General features: G+C 40.1%; 1 protein-coding gene across 6 annotated transcripts in view; it reads left to right on the top strand.

The window, feature by feature from the left end:
- The window catches only part of prickle2a (prickle homolog 2a), a 40,000-nt gene extending 22,189 nt beyond the window's left edge, over positions 1-17,811 (top strand). For 4 of the 6 annotated variants that reach the window (XM_039675050.2, XM_039675052.2, XM_039675051.2 and 1 more), the window contains 4 exons: positions 169-372; positions 557-743; positions 10,548-11,483; positions 14,171-17,811. In XM_039675050.2, the coding sequence (XP_039530984.1) occupies positions 169-372; positions 557-743; positions 10,548-11,483; positions 14,171-15,075 (2,232 nt within the window). In that variant the 3' untranslated portion in view covers positions 15,076-17,811. The remainder of the gene's footprint in view (positions 1-168; positions 373-556; positions 744-10,547; positions 11,484-14,170) is intronic. The other 2 variants (XM_089119208.1, XM_039675054.2) reach the window with 1 other exon arrangement.
- The last annotated feature ends 1,318 nt before the right edge of the window (positions 17,812-19,129 follow it).

Raw genomic sequence — 19,129 nt, 5'->3', positions numbered from 1 at the left:
TTTTTCTTGTTAAATGGAACAGCCAATCAGAGTTCTCTGTCTCACCAACGATTCTATATGTCGAATTGGCCCAAAAAAATCTGTCGGTCGGCGCTCAGCAATGGAAAAGGTGTGTCCCTGTCTTACGGTGCAACAAGCAGCAAATGACAAAATGTCCCTCTCACACAGTGCAGAGACCAGATCAATGGTGGCGATATTGCAGTGTTCGCCTCACGGGTCGGCCATGGCCTGTGTTGGCATCCCCACTGTTTTGTGTGCAGCGTTTGTTGCGAGCTATTGGTAGATCTCATCTACTTCCACCTGGATGGCAAGATGTACTGCGGCCGCCATCATGCTGAACGAATTAAGCCACGTTGCTCAGCATGTGATGAGGTAAGCTGACCATGTAGAACCCAAGCATTTGTCCAATGGCTGAAATCAACCTTTATTCTGTTCTTAAGCAATATTCTTAAACATTCCAGTGGGTGACCTGTGACATGTCAGTACCCAGAAGCCCTGCTTCAGAATATAAAATCCCTCGCACGCATGATGTTAATAAATCTCTCTCTTTTTGTAGCTTATCTTTGCAGATGAGTGCACAGAAGCAGAGGGGCAGCACTGGCACATGAGGCATTTCTGCTGTTATGAGTGTGAGGCTCCTCTAGGTGGTCAGCGGTACATCATGCGTGAGGGTCATCCTCACTGCTGCAACTGCTTTGAGTCACTTTATGCAGAATACTGCGACTCTTGTGGAGAGCACATAGGTAAGGGCCTCCTTCAATCTACAGCTTTTCCACATGCTTCAATCCACAACTATAGGCCTGCTTTTACACTGCAAGTCTTAATGCATGGATCTGGGGCCGTATTCACAAAACATCTTACCACTAAGAGTTCTCCTAAATGGCAGTTAACCCTCTGGGGTCTAATGTGTTTTTTGGGTCCTTGAGATGTTTGGACATGCTGTGCTTTTTTCAGTTGCTTATAAACATATTAATGGCACAGGTGAAATTACACTCTATTCAGGCCTACCATAATATATGAGCAACATGTTTGTATTTTTTGAGACAATATGTGACCTGATCCAGCAAAATGAGTCACAGTGACCCAAATTAAAAAAAAAAAAAGAGATTTTGAAGACACCATAAGATTTCAAATGATATCCTAGTCAAAGTCATACATTGAATGGTTGAAAATATATACACATTTGATTTGTGGTCGTCTGCCCTTTTTTTCCCAATTGAAAACCTAAAAAAATTGCTTTTAAAGTTTTTTTTTTTTTTTTTGATATCTTTCAAAATCCATTGCATTTTAATGGTTGAACTATTTATTTTATAAATAATTTATTTTATCTATTTGGTAAATCACACATATATAAGTATATATATGTATGTGTGTGTGATTTAATCAGGCTGAAGCTCAAATTATTTTAATTTCTTTTCAATAAATAATTAAAATGCACTTTTACAAAAATGCTCTAAAATCAGAAAGATTGAACAGTGGTGCCAAAGAGAAATTCACTTTTCATACGGATTAGCCTACAAGCAAAAAGCAGTCTGTTTTCTTTCGTTTTGAATGGTTCTCTTGAATACTAAAATCCTCTGTAAACCTTTATTTTGAAATTGTGATCTTTAGTGTTGTGTTCTCTGGATGTTTATGTGTCCAGTATAGTGTGATCTAGGCATTGAGTATCTATACTCATCCGGAACACCAGAACTTCTGCAATCACACTAAAGGAAAATATTTCAAACCAATTGTTTCCAGCTGCCATTAAAACCGACCCTCTTTAATACTGACAGGACACTGTTCATCAGCGGTTGTGTGTTTACATCTTTGTCCTCAGGCGAGTGCCGGCATATCTGAACTCTGAGAAACACTAGCGCCATCTAGCTTTCATCTCTAGGTAAATGTGTCTAATTCCACTGGCGGGTGTCAGTCCACTCATGTTGTCTCTGCTCCTGAACTGAGATCCTGAAGTGATCCTGGATTCTGCTGATGACCTTTGAATCTTGAACCATTTACTGGGCAGCACACCAAAAATGTATTCTTGATATCACATGTCTTTCATGAGTTTGAACAAGGCTGTCAGATGTTAGAGACTGGACATGGGCCGGCCTGTGGCATGTTCGAAAGAGCATTCTGCACTGTTTTAGCTTCCATCAACGATGACATTTATTTTCTGGATGCTTCATCTTTAATCAGTTTAGATGGCAATCCCACTGTACGTGCACCTCTCTCCTTTACGGCTTGTTTAGCAGCATCGTCTACTAGGACATCATCTTTGGCTTCGGTTGTTGAGACTTCTGTATATGCTCTTAATCCTGGGGTGATGTCTTCATTTGTCTTTTTTTTTGCATACACATGAAGTCCATCCGTTGTTGGATGAGAGAGGCTCAAGCGTTTCCCTGCGGCTCAACAGCTTTTAGCACAGTCTGTTTTTGTTCGGCTGTCCTGAAACCTCTTCAACAGGCCGTCCTCACTATCGCTTCGATGTCTTAAACTCAGCATAGAGTCACGAAACCAGGGCTCTTCCTCCTTGCAACACCGGCATCTTCTCTGGGTTTTTGCTTTTGAGATGTCTCAGATATTCACTTTCTTTATGCTCATTGTTCATTGTCATGTTGTTTAGGTAAGTTTAGGGTTGCAATGCTCTGACTGACTTCCTGCATTCTTCAATCTTTGCTGACCATTTAACAATCTGGATGAATGCTGTTCCAATACTGTCCCAGTTGCAATATTTGATTTTAAGGGCTATTGAGATCTCTGGTTTTAGCTTGTTAACAATAGCCATTCCAGTGTTTTTGTCAAGATCTTCATTTTCATTTAGACTCAATTCACCACTTTTGCCACAGTGTGAGTTCGCTCGGGGCCGGATATGGGCATGGGCAAGGAGTCCCCAAATGCCGTGACTGCCCCCCCAAACGTGATGGCATGCAAAGATCCGAAATTTAAAAAATATTTCAAGAAAAATGGTCAGCGTGAGCGCTCTCTGCTCTCTATCCCTCATTCAAAGTAGCTACTGGTCGCAATCTCGCAAAGGCCGGTAGCGATCCTTCTTTTTAGCAAAACACGCCCGTCAACGGAAGAGCTACAGTGGCGTAGATGGTAGAGCGAGTAGTTCGTCAATGCGCTTTTGCCCTCGGACCCGAGTTCGAATCCGCCTTTTGCCGAACATATGAGACGTAAAATGTATAAACTAACATGAAGGTCTCTAGCGTTATATTTTGCCAATGAACTAAAATCGAAACCATGATATGGCTTTTTGTCTTCATAAAACAGCACAAGACTTTAAGAATAGGCATTCTGTTTGTGCTGGGTATTTAGAGAAACGTGGGCACTTTCAACCCGATCTCACCACCAAGTCATACGAATTCGACGAATGATTAAAAAGTGGCTAAATCGTAACAATTCATACGACCTCACTCATACGAATTAGTACGATTTTGCTAAATTGTACATATTTTACGAATTGGCCAACCCCTTACCCCGGCCCTAAACCTAACCATCACGTGGGTTTAGACAAATGGTACAAATTCGTACAAGTGAGGTCGTACGAAGTAGTACGAATTAGACACTTTTTAATCATTCGTCGAATTCGTATGAATTGGTCGTGAGATAGTGTTGGCACTTTGCTCACGCGATCAGCTCTGGTGTTTTTTTCCTCTTAAATACAAGCTCAAGGGTTTATTTCTCAAGGGTTAAGTGTAGAAATAAGGACAAAAGTATTTTAATTTTCCTATATTATAGTCTAATGCACACTAAAATATACTTTTAAAATATACATTTTCATATAGTAGCCTAAATAGGCTATATGGATTTTACGAATAATTATATAAATCATTACATTATTATAATAATTGTTTGGCATCCTAAAACACCATTGATAATGTAATGCAGACTGAGACTCTTAATTTAAAAGATGTTTGAGCCCTCTTTATTGTCATGGTACAAATCAATGCTTTATCTTTGTTTAAGGTGCAGTTCATGGGTTGAAGCTCTTAATTTTGATCTCGCAAAGAGCACGAGACTGATGCATTTAACCTTAAAATGTAAAAAAAATTCTTGCGGGGGAGCAGTCAGTAAAAGTCAGTAAAACAAAAGATTATCTTTTCAAATTGATTGAACACGGAGCCGGAAAACCCGTAGTGGGCGAAATCGGAGGGATGACAGAACGCTTAGAGTGCAGAGAGGAATGTGTGTAAACTAGTCGATCACGAGTGGCTCAACTAGTGGATCTATAGATAAACTTATCTTTCAGGTATTTTGCCGACTATCAATGCATGTGGCAAACAGGAACTTACGAGTGCAGATCAACACTCCCTCTGGTGGCCAGCTGAAGGGTAGTCAGCCTTAGCTGTTACATAAACCCTTTCTCCAGAGGATCACAATGGAAATAAGCCTTTGGCTTGACAGTTTTTTTGAAATGATGTATGATCCCCTTTGTACAAACTTTCTGTTTCAATATTGTCTAATAAAAAAACGGAAAACTAATTATTTTATACATTTTTTATTGCACCCTTAAAGTTCTCTAAGCTCCCCAACATTTTCCAAACTAGGAGCTGGAATGCTCCCTGGAATAAGTGTGAGCGTCACGCCCTGTGGGGTAATGTAATATATCCCGCATGTTCTCAAGTTTTCAAAATGTCTGAAGTAGACTATGGTCAAGGTACCACAAATATTATTCAGGAGGCAAACATTTTGGTAAAAGCACTTTTGCTTTGTTTATCTAGGCAATTTGTTCTAGGTAATACAACTAGGTATCACATAATTTACACCGAACGTTGGTTTAAAATTTTTGCACAATATCTTCCAATATTGTATAAAAAATGGAAAGTACCCAAGCATTCAATTGTGTGATTGGAGTAGAGAAAGGGGAAGTTCATTATGTAGTTCTTCTTGGTCCACTGGTAATTTACTACACGTAACAGGTGGTCCATCAGCAGTCATACAGCAGCCCTCGTAATGCCAAAAATCTATGAAAAATTATATATTATAATTTGTGCCAAAAAAATAGTGTTTATATTAGGATGTGATTTTAATTTTTCAGTACTTAAAGGAGTACTCCACCATCATGCTGTCCCTGATTTATGTTTTTTTCCCTAAAGATTAAAAAGAAATATCCATCTCTGTGAGTCCATGTAATGTAAGTATACTGCACTCTTAGAAAAAAGGTTCATTGGGGTTCTATATATGAAGCGTAGGGTTCTTTACTCAACTCCAAAGAACCTTTCATGCTAAAAAGGTTCTATAATGACAAGAAAGAACCCTTTTGGCACAAAGGTTCTTTATAGGCTATTATCACTTCATACATTACATTATTCTGCAACATTTTGTAGTTAAAATTAAATTATTGTTTTTATAATAACTGTTGTAGTAACAATATCACATTTTAATCATGCTGATTTTTGGAGGAGAAAAACTGAAATGGTACACTGTCAGAAAAAAAGGTACGAAAGCTGTCACTGGGGCGGTACCTTTTCAAAAAGGTACACTTTTGTACCTAAAGGGTGCATACCATAATTGTACAAATATGTACCATGAAGGTACCAATATGCACCCTTTAGGTACAAAAGTGTACCTTTTGAAAAGGTACCGCCCCAGTGACAGCTTTCGTACCTTTTTTTTCTGAGAGTGTAGCCAAGAAATCTAGACGCACCCTAGCGGCTTTAAAAATTATTTTGCAGCAAAGTGTGGTCTAGCAACTCTCTATAGACGTTTTAGCTGGAAAACCCCAACTCTGGCAGGGCCAATCAGGCCAATAGAGTCGGCGGCCGGGCGGGCTTAACATAATGACCACAGAGTTGAGACGGTCAGAGCAAGCTCGGACATATTCGGTTTTAAGTCGTTCATTCTCGGATGCGGCCGGCGCCGCGCGCATTGTTACAAAAAAGCTGTGTCCGAAACGATCAACTTGTCATTTTAGCCGTGCTCATGCTGTGGCGTCGAGGATAAATGCTTTACTGCGTGTCAGCGCGCTCTGATCGGTAGGCGCACAGACCTCTCCCGAATCATCTCCAGCAAGCACCACTACTCTGCCTCCGTTTCCCTCGTAAGCTGATATCAGTATTTAAACATTGTCTATGATATTAATTTTTTAATGACACACTGTCTCTTTCTCTCTCATACACACACACACACACACACACACACATGGGGCTCTATCTTGCACCCGGCGTAAATGATTTTATACACTGACGCATGTCTCATTCCTATTTTGCACTCGCGCAAAGCGGGCTTTTTTCCTCCACAGACGTACGTCGGTAAACTAGGAAATGAACTTGCGCTCCCTGGGCGGGTTGGCGCAAAAAGGAGGCGTGTGTCGGCGCAAACAACCCCTGGTGCTATTTTACACTTCCAGAGAACAATTGCGCCAATGACCAGAAAACACCTGGTCTAAAGTCAGTGGCGCGTTGCGTGTATACATTATTATAAGGAAAAATATATAAACACGAAGGAAATCATTGTTGTGTCCATGACGATGGGAAAAATAGGCATAAAGCTTACACATTTACCCAAATTATTATATGCATGTTTAACCGAAGCTAATTTGGGTGTGTTTGTCCCGTCCCCAATGTCCCTTCTCTTTCTTTTACGGCCCTGATGAGAACATCGATCTCCTCGGCTGTGAACCGATGCTGAAGCGCGCCGGTAAATGCGTCGTTAAAATAGTGTTGCGCCGTGGAACAAGCGCACCTCGTTCAATTCATCACGCTCTTAAAGGGAATGTGATATGACGCTCTTATTGGTTTATTTCCGTTACGCCCAAACCACACCTATGAATAATGAAGCTACTTCAGACCAACCCCTTATAGATTTGCGTCAGGTCAAGAGGCATTTATAGCAACAGCGCCGGGATCCGCCCACAAAGTTACTTGCGCTTTGTGCTTTGACACTTGCGTTTCAGATCGTTAAAATAGGGCCCATACTGTCTCTTTCTCTCCCACACATATGTTGGCTAGTTATAAACTCTTTAGACTTTTAATGATTAGTGTTTTATTCTTAAAGTTTGTGGGTTGTGTAAAAAAAAACAAATTCCTTATTTTGGGGATGGATTCTGGGAAATCTCCCTTATTTTCAATGTACAATGTTGACAGCTGGACTGGATACGGTAAAAGTTTAATATATCAACTTGCTCCGCTGAGTACGTCACCTTCTTCGTTGCTCTGATTGGCTGTAGGACTATCCAATTGCGTGCAGAGAGAATTTGAAAGACAACCGTTTATCCCGCCCCTCGGATTGAGCCCTGTCAATGATGAGTTTCCAGACCTAACATCTTGATGTAGGTCTGACATGCCAGGCTACTGAAATGGCACTCTTCGTGTGATATTGATTAACTACATAAAATTATATAAATGTATACATTTTCTAACCCCAATATCTTAAATTTTGTGATCATTCACATGCATTCATAAATACATTTTAGGGTCTTGATGTTTGTCAATACAGTATGAAATATTTAATCTGGAAAGGACAAAACAAATGAAAATGAATGAACCCAAAAGGTTCCATATAGAACCTTTTTCCTGGTTACAGAGAACCCTAAAGGGTTCTTATTATTGAACCCTGAAAAATTGTTCTGTATAGAACCGTTTAGGGGTTCCAAATACGTAGTGCTGATAGAACCTTTTAAGGTTCTATGTAGAACCTTTTCTTCCAAGAGTGTGTAGGTCTCCCAAAGTTGGTGCTTCAAAAACCACACAAAGCGAACATGAGGTATGTGTTTGAAACAGTAAAACCTTTGCTTCCGGCAGCTGTCATGTGCAGGTTAATGAGAGAATTATAAAATCCGTCAGTGAGTTCTGAAGTGATGCGAAAGCACTCGGACTGTCACTTCTCAAGCGAGGTTCACAAGGCACTTATATTAAACTAAACTGCTTCTAAAAAACGGCGAGTTGTGGTTTATATATTATAACGGCATGTTGTGGTTTACAATATTATTACACTTGACTGCTGCTAAAAAACGGCATGTTGTGGTTTTGGTACACAAGCCATGTCAACGAAACGAATGAATGAAAATGTCCTTATCAATGTTTATCTAAAGGTCGACTCCACCTCCACGGACAGTTTTTAATATTTTATCAGACAATCACTATTGGCTTTTAAAGCCTAGACCCGATGTAACCCGACACAACAACATGAATTATCTGCCCGATCCCGCCCCGCGGCACGACTCGGACGCGCGGTACAATCTATTGCTGTTGCGACATCTATTCATTCCAGTGAATCACAAAATAAAATGCACACAAACATAGAAAGATTGACTTACTAGTCCATCAACAAGATCGCAGGTCAGCATCACCGTTGCATCCAGTGCTGCTCTCACCACCCTCTGCCTCGTCCTGCTTGCCACACAGTAATTACAGGAGATTACCTTAAAATACAGGGTGCATAAGTCATTGCCCCCCTGTTAAATTTAGAGTTTCTAAAGTTTTTGCTTTATGTGTTACTTTAATGAGCTCAATAGACATCTCTGCGAAAACACTGCAAAACATGTTGTAAATGGAATACTTTGACGTTCCCAAAAACGCAAACAGATACAGATGGGATTGTTAGAAAGTCAGTATTTGGTAGCCTAACATTTTTACAGTTTCAGTATCGAGTAGGGGACCCAAGTAGGGGACCAGGTCAAAACTGAAATTGTAACATTTTGACAACATTTATATAGAGCTCTTAACAATATCGATTGTTTCAAAGCAGCTTTGCAGTGTGTGGTGAGCAGGACGAGGCCGAGGGCCGTGGGAGAATGGTGCGAGGCCTGAGGTGTGATTGCTGATGAGCGCCTTTCTCTCACCACCCTCTGCCTCGTCCTGCTCGCCACACAGTAATTACAGGAGATTACAGTAACAGAGATTGTTTGACTTTACAGCAGCTCTAGAATAAAGTTATTGTCCAGATAAAGCTAGTTTTGATTGATTCACTTCTGTTGTAAAGATCATTAGTTATTAACAAAGGGGCCGCTAAAACGACACCGTTTTAACTGAAAACAGAACACTTAATTTGTTCTGGCCGTTCATTTGTAGGACAAAGGCTCGAGAACGCAAACTCTGAAATAGGCTCCAAGATGCAAGTTTTGATTTTTTTTATAAAAATGATCTCCATGTGAATTTCAAAAATGTGAATCTGGGGAAATGGTGGTGGTGTGCACATGCACATGATGTGTTTAGTCTGTAGGTATGCGAGTTTGAATATATATATATATATATATATATACAGTATACTGTATATATTATATATACATTTGTGCGCAGGCATGTAGTCTTTCTTTACAAATTGACCTCCCCAAAGTACTTTTCTGGCGTACTCATGGAATCATTTTGATGACGTTTTGTCTGTAGAGAGGTAAAAGGAACGGAAGGATGTAAAGCGCTTTCTATGTAAGGCGCTTTGAGTGCCGAGAAAAGCGTTATATAAATATAATGAATTGTAATTTTTTTGGTTTAAAACTTTTTTGAATTGTTTAAAACTAGACTAAAGACCCATTTATTTAGCCTGGCATTCATATACATTTTTTATCTTACAGTTACTGTAAATTTGACCTCTAGTTCATAAACGCCAGAGGAAAACTGGCCCCCGACTGAGCCTGGGTTCTCCCAAGGTTTTTTTTTTTCTCCATTGGGTCATCTGACGGAGTTTTAGGACACCATCGGGTCACTTGGAGTTTTTTGGTTCCTTGCCACTGTTGCCTTTGGCTTGCTCAGTTGGGGATATTCAAATTAAATGACCCATCATACCATTGCTCTTTTTTCATGAATAAGCAAACACTGTGATGTTGTCTTGATTGATACTGTGAAGCAGCTTTGATACAATCTGTATTGTGAAAAGCGCTATATAAATATATTTGACTTGATTTGACTTATTATTATTATTGTTATTATTATTAATAAGGAGGCCTTCACAGGGCAGAGACTAATTTGGCACACTAACACACTTTGTAAAACGTATTGTTATTCTGATTCTGAAATGCAAAAACATAATTGAAAACCATTCAAAATTTATTTCAAAGTATGTCCAAAGTTTTGAATTGTGGTGTATTTACAGAAATAATAATGAGTTTGTTAAGTAACCAGGAGTATAAAAAGGTGTTTTAAAGTAAGTTGTGGCTCTTTGCATGTTTTTTTGTTTGTTGTTTTTTTGGTTTAACCCTCTGGGGTCAGCTATCAGTTGGCGTGCCACATATTATGGTAGCCCTGTTTGTGCTAAATAGAGTATAATTTCCCCTGTGCCATTAATATGTTTATAAGCATCTGAAAAAAGCACACATGTGCACCTAAAAACACCTTTGACCCCAGAGGGTTAAATGTGGTCCTCTTGGCCTCTGAACTTGAGTGCTCTTTGAGTACACCCTAAAAATGTCAGTGAGCACCCCAGGTGGTTCTGGTGGCAAAACATAGTGGTCACAGATGGCATAATTTTCTGTATGCAAAAGTTCATTTCTTCTTTGGGTGTAATTTTTGTGGTAAATTTTGAAATACCAACACCGATTTTCCACACATTACATTTGAAGTCGTAATTAGCAAAAAAAAATAAATAAATAAAAATGGATATTGTCTTTTGTCTGTAATGTGTTTTAGGTATAGACCAAGGTCAGATGGCATATGAAGGTCAACACTGGCATGCCACTGAAGAGTGTTTCAGCTGTGCCCGCTGCAGTCAGTCTTTGCTGGGTCGTCCCTTCTTGCCGAAACAAGGTTTGATCTACTGTTCCCGTCTCTGCAGCCAAGGGGATGAGCCCGAGCTGTCGGACTCCTCAGACTCTGCTTTCCAGAGTGCCCGTTCCCGACAGTCACACCACAGTGGTCAGATTGGCAAGGATGGGGCAAAAGGGAAGGGTGAAGGTGTCCGACAAACATCATCTGGCCCTACACAATTAGCTGGTGATGCGGAGCCTCTAGCTGTTCATATGGATTTGCTGAGCATCTCAAGCCCAGCACAAAGCCGCACTCCCCATCGCACACCAACCAGAACCCCAAGTAGAACCCAAAGTCGGTCTCCAAGTCTCAACCGTGAGCCGCCAGTTTGGGTAAACCGGGATGAGCCTTACTCCTATGAGTCTCAACAAAGAGATTCCTCCACATCTCCAAATCCCCATCAGCTACGAAGCCAATGTAGCATTCGTACCGCTTACCCTCCTTCTCCCAATCAGCCACCCAAGATGGTGAGCAGTCCTGAGTCTTGGTCGAAAGAACAACCTGGGGGTAATTCCAAAAAGCCTCCAGTCATTTCTGCTCTGAGGGGGCACTCTTTCAATGAAAACTGGATGCACCATGGCCAAGAACCTGAATTTCATCCTCCTAAACTCAAAACACAAATGAGCTTCAATGAGGTATCAAGCCGTAATTCTGGATTTTTGGACAAACGCAGTGTCAGTGTGCAAGGTTTCCCCCGAGAGATGCGTCCTCCATTGCTGAGGAGCAGGCACCAATTTGGGCCAAGCTTTGGTGAACTTACGCCACTAGAACAAACACCAAGAGGTTCTGCTGACTCACTGGCCCTTTCACATACTACAGGTGAGCTTAAATTCAGTTCAAATACAAATACTAATACCATGATACTTCACATCACTAATTGACAGGGATATGATCAAAACAAGAGATGAATGGTGCATTCAACTGTCACACATTTCACATGGTGTACCCTATTTCTGATCTTACAAATACCATGATACTCCATATCACTGCCTGACAGGGGTATGTTCAAATAAAACATGAGTTGGTTCCTTCGAAGTTCACACAATTCACACGGTGTACCTATATCTGATCTCTCCCAATTGTAATTGTATCTGATCTCTGCCCATTGTACCTATATCTGATCTCTCCCCATTGTACCTATATCTGTTCTCTCCCCATTGTACCTATATCTGTTCTCTCCCCATTGTACCTATATCTGTTCGCTCCCCATTGTACCTATATCTGTTCTCTCCCCATTGTACCTATATCTGATCTCTCCCCATTGTACCTATATCTGATCTCTCCCCATTGTACCTATATCTGATCTCTCCCCATTGTACCTATATCTGTTCTCTCCCCATTGTAATTGTTTCTGATCTTTCCCCATTGTACATTTTTCGGATCTCTGCCCATTGTACCTATATCTGATCTCTCCCCATTGTACATTTTTCGGATCTCTGCCCATTGTAACTATATCTGATCTCTCCCCATTGTACATTTTTCGGATCTCTGCCCATTGTACCTATATCTGATCTCTCCCCATTGTACCTATATCTGATCTCTCCCCATTGTACATTTTTCGGATCTCTGCCCATTGGACGTATATCTGATCTCTACCCATTGTACCTATATCTGATCTCTCCCCATTGTAGCTATATCTGATCTTTCCCCATTTGTACCTATATCTGATCTCTCACCATTTTACCTATATTTGATCTCTGCCTATTGTACCTATATCTGAAAATCTGCCCATTGTACCTATATCTGATCTCTCACCATTGTACCTATATTTGATCTCTGCCCATTGTACCTATATCTGATCTCGCCCCATTGTACCTATATGTGATCTCTGCCCATTGTACCTATATCTGATCTCTGCCCATTGTACCTATATCTGATGTCTCCCCATTGTACCTATATCTTATCTCTGCCCATTGTACCTATATCTGATCTCTGCCCATTGTACCTTTTTCGGGTATTTGCCCATTGTACCTATATCTGATCTCTGCCCATTGTACCTATTTCTGATCTCTGCCCATTGTACCTATATCTGATCTCTCACCATTGTACTTTTGTCTGATCTCTCCCCATTGTACCTATATCTGATCTCTCCCCATTGTACCTATATTTGATCTCTCCCCATTGTACCTATATCTGATCTCTCCCCATTGTACCTATATCTGAAAATCTGCCCATTGTACCTTTATCTTATCTCTGCCCATTGTACCTATATCTGATCTCTCCCCATTTTACCTATATCTGATCTCTGCCCATTGTACCTATATCCAATCTCTGCCCATTGTACCCATATTTGATCTTTGCCCATTGTACTTATATCTGATCTCTTCCCATTTTACCAAAATCTGATCTCTCACCATTGTACCTTTATCTGATCTCTCCTCATTGTACCTATATCTGATCTCTGCCCATTGTACCTATATCCAATCTCTGCCCATTGTACCCATATTTGATCTTTGCCCATTGTACTTATATCTGATCTCTTCCCATTTTACCAAAATCTGATCTCTCCCCATTGTACCTTTTTCGGATCTCTGCCCATTGTACCTTTTTCAAATTTCTGCCCATTGTACTTACATCTGATCTGATCTCTGCCCATTGTACCTATATCTGATCTCTGCCCATTGTACCTATATTACCCCTTTTCCACCAAAAAAGAACTGGTTCGGAACTGGTGCTGGTTCAAAGTTGGTTCAGAGTTTGTTCAACTTGCGAACCCGTTTAGAACCTGTTTGTATTTCCACTGACTAAAGCGCCCAGGGAACGACGTTGTTACGTCACTGTGTACGTCGCCATACATCTTAGCTAGAAATGCTTGCAAGTACAACATTACTTTGGGATTATCTCTAATTTGTGTACCAAGAAGGCTTTAAAAACAATTGAAATATGTAAGTCATTTAATCTTTTCGTTTGAAATGTAATCATTTCTGATAAGTTATGTATCTCTGTCTTGTGTCTTTTTTTCTTTCCATTTATTTGTCCTATATTGGGACACTTTCTTCTTTGCTTATAATATTTTCAAAAAAAAAAAAAAAAAAACACGCCAACTTCAAGCATAACAATTACAAAGGCGGACTTTCTCCTGGCTTTGCGATCCTTTATTATGGTCAGAAAAGATGTTCAGGACAGATCTAAACCCACCCATCCCACGACGTATGCATGACGTGGTAAAAGAACGGTTCTAGTCCAGCAAAGAGTTGGTGCCGCTTTGGAACCAGTTTTCCCGGCCAAGAACCGGTTTTTTGGCTGTCGAAACACAAAGAACTGGTTCGCGCGCAGGCATCGGCTCTGAAGCGGCTCTCAAAATGCTTTGGTGGAAAATCTGATCTCTGACCATTGTACCTCTTATCTGATCTCTCACCATTGTACCTCTTATCTGATCTCTCACCATTGTACCTCTTATCTGATCTCTCACCATTGTACCTTTATCCAATCTCTCCCCATTGTACCTAAATCTGATCTCTGCCCATTGTACCTTTTTCTAATCTCTGCCCATTGTTTGTCTTCAGCAGGAAACTCCTTAGATGGGACTAACAGGCGTCAGGAGCACTTCTCTCGATTTTCAATGCCTGACCTGAGTAAAGACTCTGGGGTAATTGTGTCTGATAAAGGCACCATGGGGACTCTAAACTCATCAATGCAGTTCCGCAGCACTGAATCCCTGAGCTCTGTCCCAAGACCTCTTGCTGATATTGGCATGCCTGTCAGAGTAAGGTACCCTCCTCCACTATACTGGGATTCGCACAGAGGGATAAGTTTCGAGGATCCAGTCAAAGGGCGCATTGGTCTTGCAGGAAGCATGTCCTGTATGCAAGAAGGCAATGCCCAAGCAATGACACCACGGCCAAGACGTCCTCAAACACAAGACTCTCCCAGACAGCAGCGTCAGCGACAACGTCACCATCACAAGAGTCACAAAGGTCATAAATATCACTATCGCTCCCGCCGCTCTCGGTCAGACAATGCCCTGCATTTAGCTACAGAAAATCAGAGTGTCCCTGGGGACCCCATTCATAGGTTTCACAATGACTTTGAGCGACCATCCTCATCAAGAATGTCACACAATCTCTTTGGAGCTAATTATGGCTACCGACAACAGTTCTTTAGGCCATGCCCTCGAACCACATCGGACCTCACCTTGCAGGATCCTGGAGGTCCACAATTTGGACAGTATATGGGTAGGTATGGAGAAACAGCTGATGATGAAGATCAGTTTTGCTCAACCTGTTCCTCTTCTTCAGAGGTGTCTGATGATGATGGTTACCTTATGGGTGAAGTCATTCCACGGCCAGTGCAGCTCCGATACTTTGACAATGAGGAATTGCGACATCGTTATAGTCCTACATTGACGGGTGGTCACACCCAATTACATACACGCAAACGGCGAAAGAGCAAGAACTGCATCATATCATAAGCAAATGGTAATGTGAGTATTTGAGTGTGTGTTTGTGAGAGTGGGTGAAGTGAGTAGACACCTGTACATCATCATTTAATTGTCAAATAATTCAAAATTCTATCACCTTCCAGTAATTGTGTTACTTGTTCAGTTGAACATACAGGTATTCCCTCTTGTGTAATATTTACCGTTTAGATGTACTATTTTAAACATACAGGCTCCACAGAAGGATCCAAGTATATTACAGTGAATCTTTTTTTCCCCCTTAATTTGATGTCCACCTTTATTTTCTGTTTTTGATGAGTTTTAAATCTCAGGGCCCTATTTTAACAATCTGAAACGTAAGTATCAAGCGTGAAGCGCAAGTAACTTTTTGGGCGGTTCTTGGGCGCTGTTGCTATTTTCCCGGCGGGATAAATGCCTCTTGCGGCTGACACAAGTTTAAAAGGGGTTGGTCTGAAGTAGCTTCATTATTCGTTGGTGTGGTTTGGGCGTAAAGTGAAATAAACCATTCAGAGCGTCATCCAACATACCCTTTAAGAGCAGGTGCGCATGTTGCATGATGGATTGTTATTCTAACGGCGAGTTTACCAGGCCCGCGCCAGGAGCGTTCACAGCCGATGAGACCGATGTCCTTTTCAGGGCAGTGAAAGACAGAGAAGTGTATGGGGATGGGAGAAACCCTCGCAGATCAGCATCAGTTAAACATTATATACGTATGTTTCTTGCCACTATTGGGCAAACAGGTCTGATCCTTCAGTACTACAATTAGCCTTAAAAAAGGGTAATTGGGTTTTTTGTTCTTCATGGACACCACAATTATTTCTCTCATGAGTTAATATTTTGCCTTGTTACAACGTATGATTTGAAAAAATAAAAACTGCTGCATCTGTGTTGATGAGAGAATCAAAGGGTATGTGTGTTGTGCACCGCTACATTATGGGCAAGCACACGCACTTAAAATATCAATATGAACGACGCAGATTCAGATGCTCTTTGCTGGACAGGGTTGAGTTGCTCTACGTTTCTCTTTAAAATAACCCAAAGGGGTTCCATCGGAAGTCAACGTTTTTTACAACGTCAGAATCTTGCATGCTTTTGCCTGTGTGCTGTGGATCGCTATCTTGCTGAAATATTCTTCTTTTGCCCAACGTCTTCCAATCTTGCTTTTTGGTTCTGAAGGGTATGCAAGGATTTGTCCATAGAGGTTGATGCCATACAATGTCCTTGAGCTGCCACAGAAACCCTGATTTCCAGTTATAACAACATATCCATGTCTAAAGCACTTGCCCTTCTGCTTTTTTTAATTTTTTTTTTAGAACTATTGTACACATCATTTTAAGATAGGGGTGTCCAATTCTGCTTCTGGAGGGCCAACATAATGCAAATGTTTCTCCTGCCTGGAAGTGTGTAGTAATCCTATAAAGATGTTGATTAGGTGATTCAGGTGTGTTTAGATTGGGCTGGAGCTAAACTCTGCTGAAAGGTGATCCTCTGGGAGCATAATTGGACAATCCGGTTTTAGGATAAGTCCAAAATTTAGAAAGATTTGAGGTCATTTTAAAACAACGTTATTTTATTAATAACATAAAGGTTATTTCAAAATATCAAGTTCAGAAATATCAATGATGACACATGACGTGTGTGTGTGTGTGTGTGTGTGTGTGTGTGTGTGTGTAATCAATACTCTTAGTCAAAATTGAAAAGTAATGCAGAAATAATATCAAGAGGTGATAACATTTCTATTCATTTGACAGTTAAGTGATACGTTTCACAGGGTGTACTCTCTTCTGTTGTGTATTGTATTTTTTCCTAAATATCCAACTATGGGTTGAAATCCAATTCAGGCATGTTTCAGTCATTGCATAAGTAGGAAATGTGTTCTGATCTGAAATCATGTGTTGACTGTGACTGGAGATTGCACAATGATCAAATATATTAATTTCTATTTATTGGAATTGTACATTGAATTTGATCTATTGCTAAGAACATGAATTTTGTTTTGTAGAAACCTGTGCAATAACAATCTGCTATATAACTTAATTTCAGGAGAAGCAAAGAAGTGACGACTCAGTGTGCGCTTAACCTTTAGAATTATAATGTGGATTTTTAACTTACTCTTAAATTTATTTGCGTTACTGTTGAAAAGATTTGGGATTACTGCTCGGCACATTCCATAAACTCAGTGCTTCTAAACTCTAGTTACAACCATTTTCTTCTCTGTTTTTAGATTTTCTTGGTTGTAAGTATAATTCTATTCAAGTCTACACTCTCCCCCTTTTTTTCCCCTTCATTTTTTGTATAATTTAGTGGCAATACGGTTTTCAATAATCCCCTCGCTGCTTACTGTTAATTGTTCTAAATACAGTAGTTTCCTAATACGCGCTCTTCATGGTTTTCAACTTGTTTGATTAATTTCATTCTAAAATTGAACTTTATATAAAATGTTTATCATTTTGTTGGGCAGTGTTGGTTATGGTTTTAAATGCAATATTCTGTCTTTTTCAAAGTCATTTACAAATAATATCTTAAAATTAAATGTTTTCTTAATGATAAAAACAATATATAAAAATCATGTAGTATTGTAAAAGTTCTGTAAATATTGTCTTAAATATTTCTATATTTTGTATCTTCAGATGCATAATTTGTATCATATTATAGAGTGTAGAAAGCAATGGTGACTGCATGTGAATCCCCGTTCATGTCTTGTATGTGAATTAAATATCTATTTCAACAAACAAACAAAACCTCTAATTAAGCTTCAGATTAATTTTATTGTGATTATATTTTCTGAAATATTATCTGATGTAGGGTGTAAATGACTTCTTTTGTACTTTTTAAAATCCCTTTAGTTTCAGATAATCCTCTCTGATTTTTTTCACAATCTTAAAGTCCTCATGAAGATGCAAATTAGCCCCACCTCCACTCACTCGACTTTACTGGAAATACTGGTTTAATTCAGCCATTCAAGTTAGAACCAGAAACTGATTCAGAAAGAGTAGTGGAAGAGTGAATTATACAGGCGATATATCAGAATGGTAATGTGTTTTATGTATCGCTCTCTACAACGTCAGACACACAACGGTAATTAATATAATCAACCTTTAGCTTGACTACGTTATCAAACAGCTAATCAGGTGTTGCTAATGTTACGCCATGCTCCGGTCCTCCATCTCAGAGTCAGATAGCTGCCTTCTAAACATCAGCATCCTCAAGAATGCTTTTGAAGAAAACCATAGTTGTACCTCATAACATCGTAATATACGTCATACAGATATTTCAACCAATGTCAATCGAATAACCTTCCCTGCTAGTTCGCTGTTAATGATATGCGTAAGCCCGCGGGCACGTTGACCTGATTAGTTTTGTGACGTCAGAAACACCAGCAAATTCGAACTGTGTTTTTGAGAGCCTTTTTTTCACTGCAGTTTTAAAAGGGCACTCTTTTCACAAGATGTAAAATAAGTCTCTTATGTCCCCAGAGTGTGTATGCGAAGTTTAGCTCAAAATACCCAACAGATATGTTTTACAGCATGGATTAGCGTTAGGATTTAAATTGTCCTAAAATAAGTTTAAATTGACACTTTTTGAGGCTCAGAAACACGTGCTGCTTTAGTGTGTATACCTTTAAATACAAATGAGCTGTTCCCGCCGGCACAGAGGGCGGAGCTTCAAGAGCTCGTGCTCCAGTAGCAGGACAATCTCATCTGAGGCAATGAGAATATCAGAACAGAAACTCTCAGTAGCGGTGTTCATTTCAACTGGAGTCGGACAATAATCCCCACAGAGCCGGAGCATATGCTGCTGTATGGAAATAGAACGGGTATTAGTTTAATTATGGTTATAACTAACCGCGTTCCAATGATGGCCAAACAATACTGATGATTCACATAAAAGAAGAAGTGTTTGTTTTACTCCAGAAAATCACTGTAAGAGCTGAATAAAACAGTACAAGAAGTGCAGATTAAAGTCAAATCCATAACAGTAGTGGGCGGGGCTTGTGTTTAGTTCACTCGGGGCGGGGCTATGCTAATACAGCAGTGTCAGTCAATAGTCATGGGCGGGGCTTGTG

The sequence above is a fragment of the Pimephales promelas genome, chromosome 14, assembly GCF_988280905.1.
Source record: "Pimephales promelas chromosome 14, fPimPro1.hap1.1, whole genome shotgun sequence".
NCBI lineage: Eukaryota > Metazoa > Chordata > Actinopteri > Cypriniformes > Leuciscidae > Pimephales > Pimephales promelas.
Note: the sequence above shows the minus strand (reverse complement) of the source record. Positions and strands in the feature narration are given on the sequence as shown.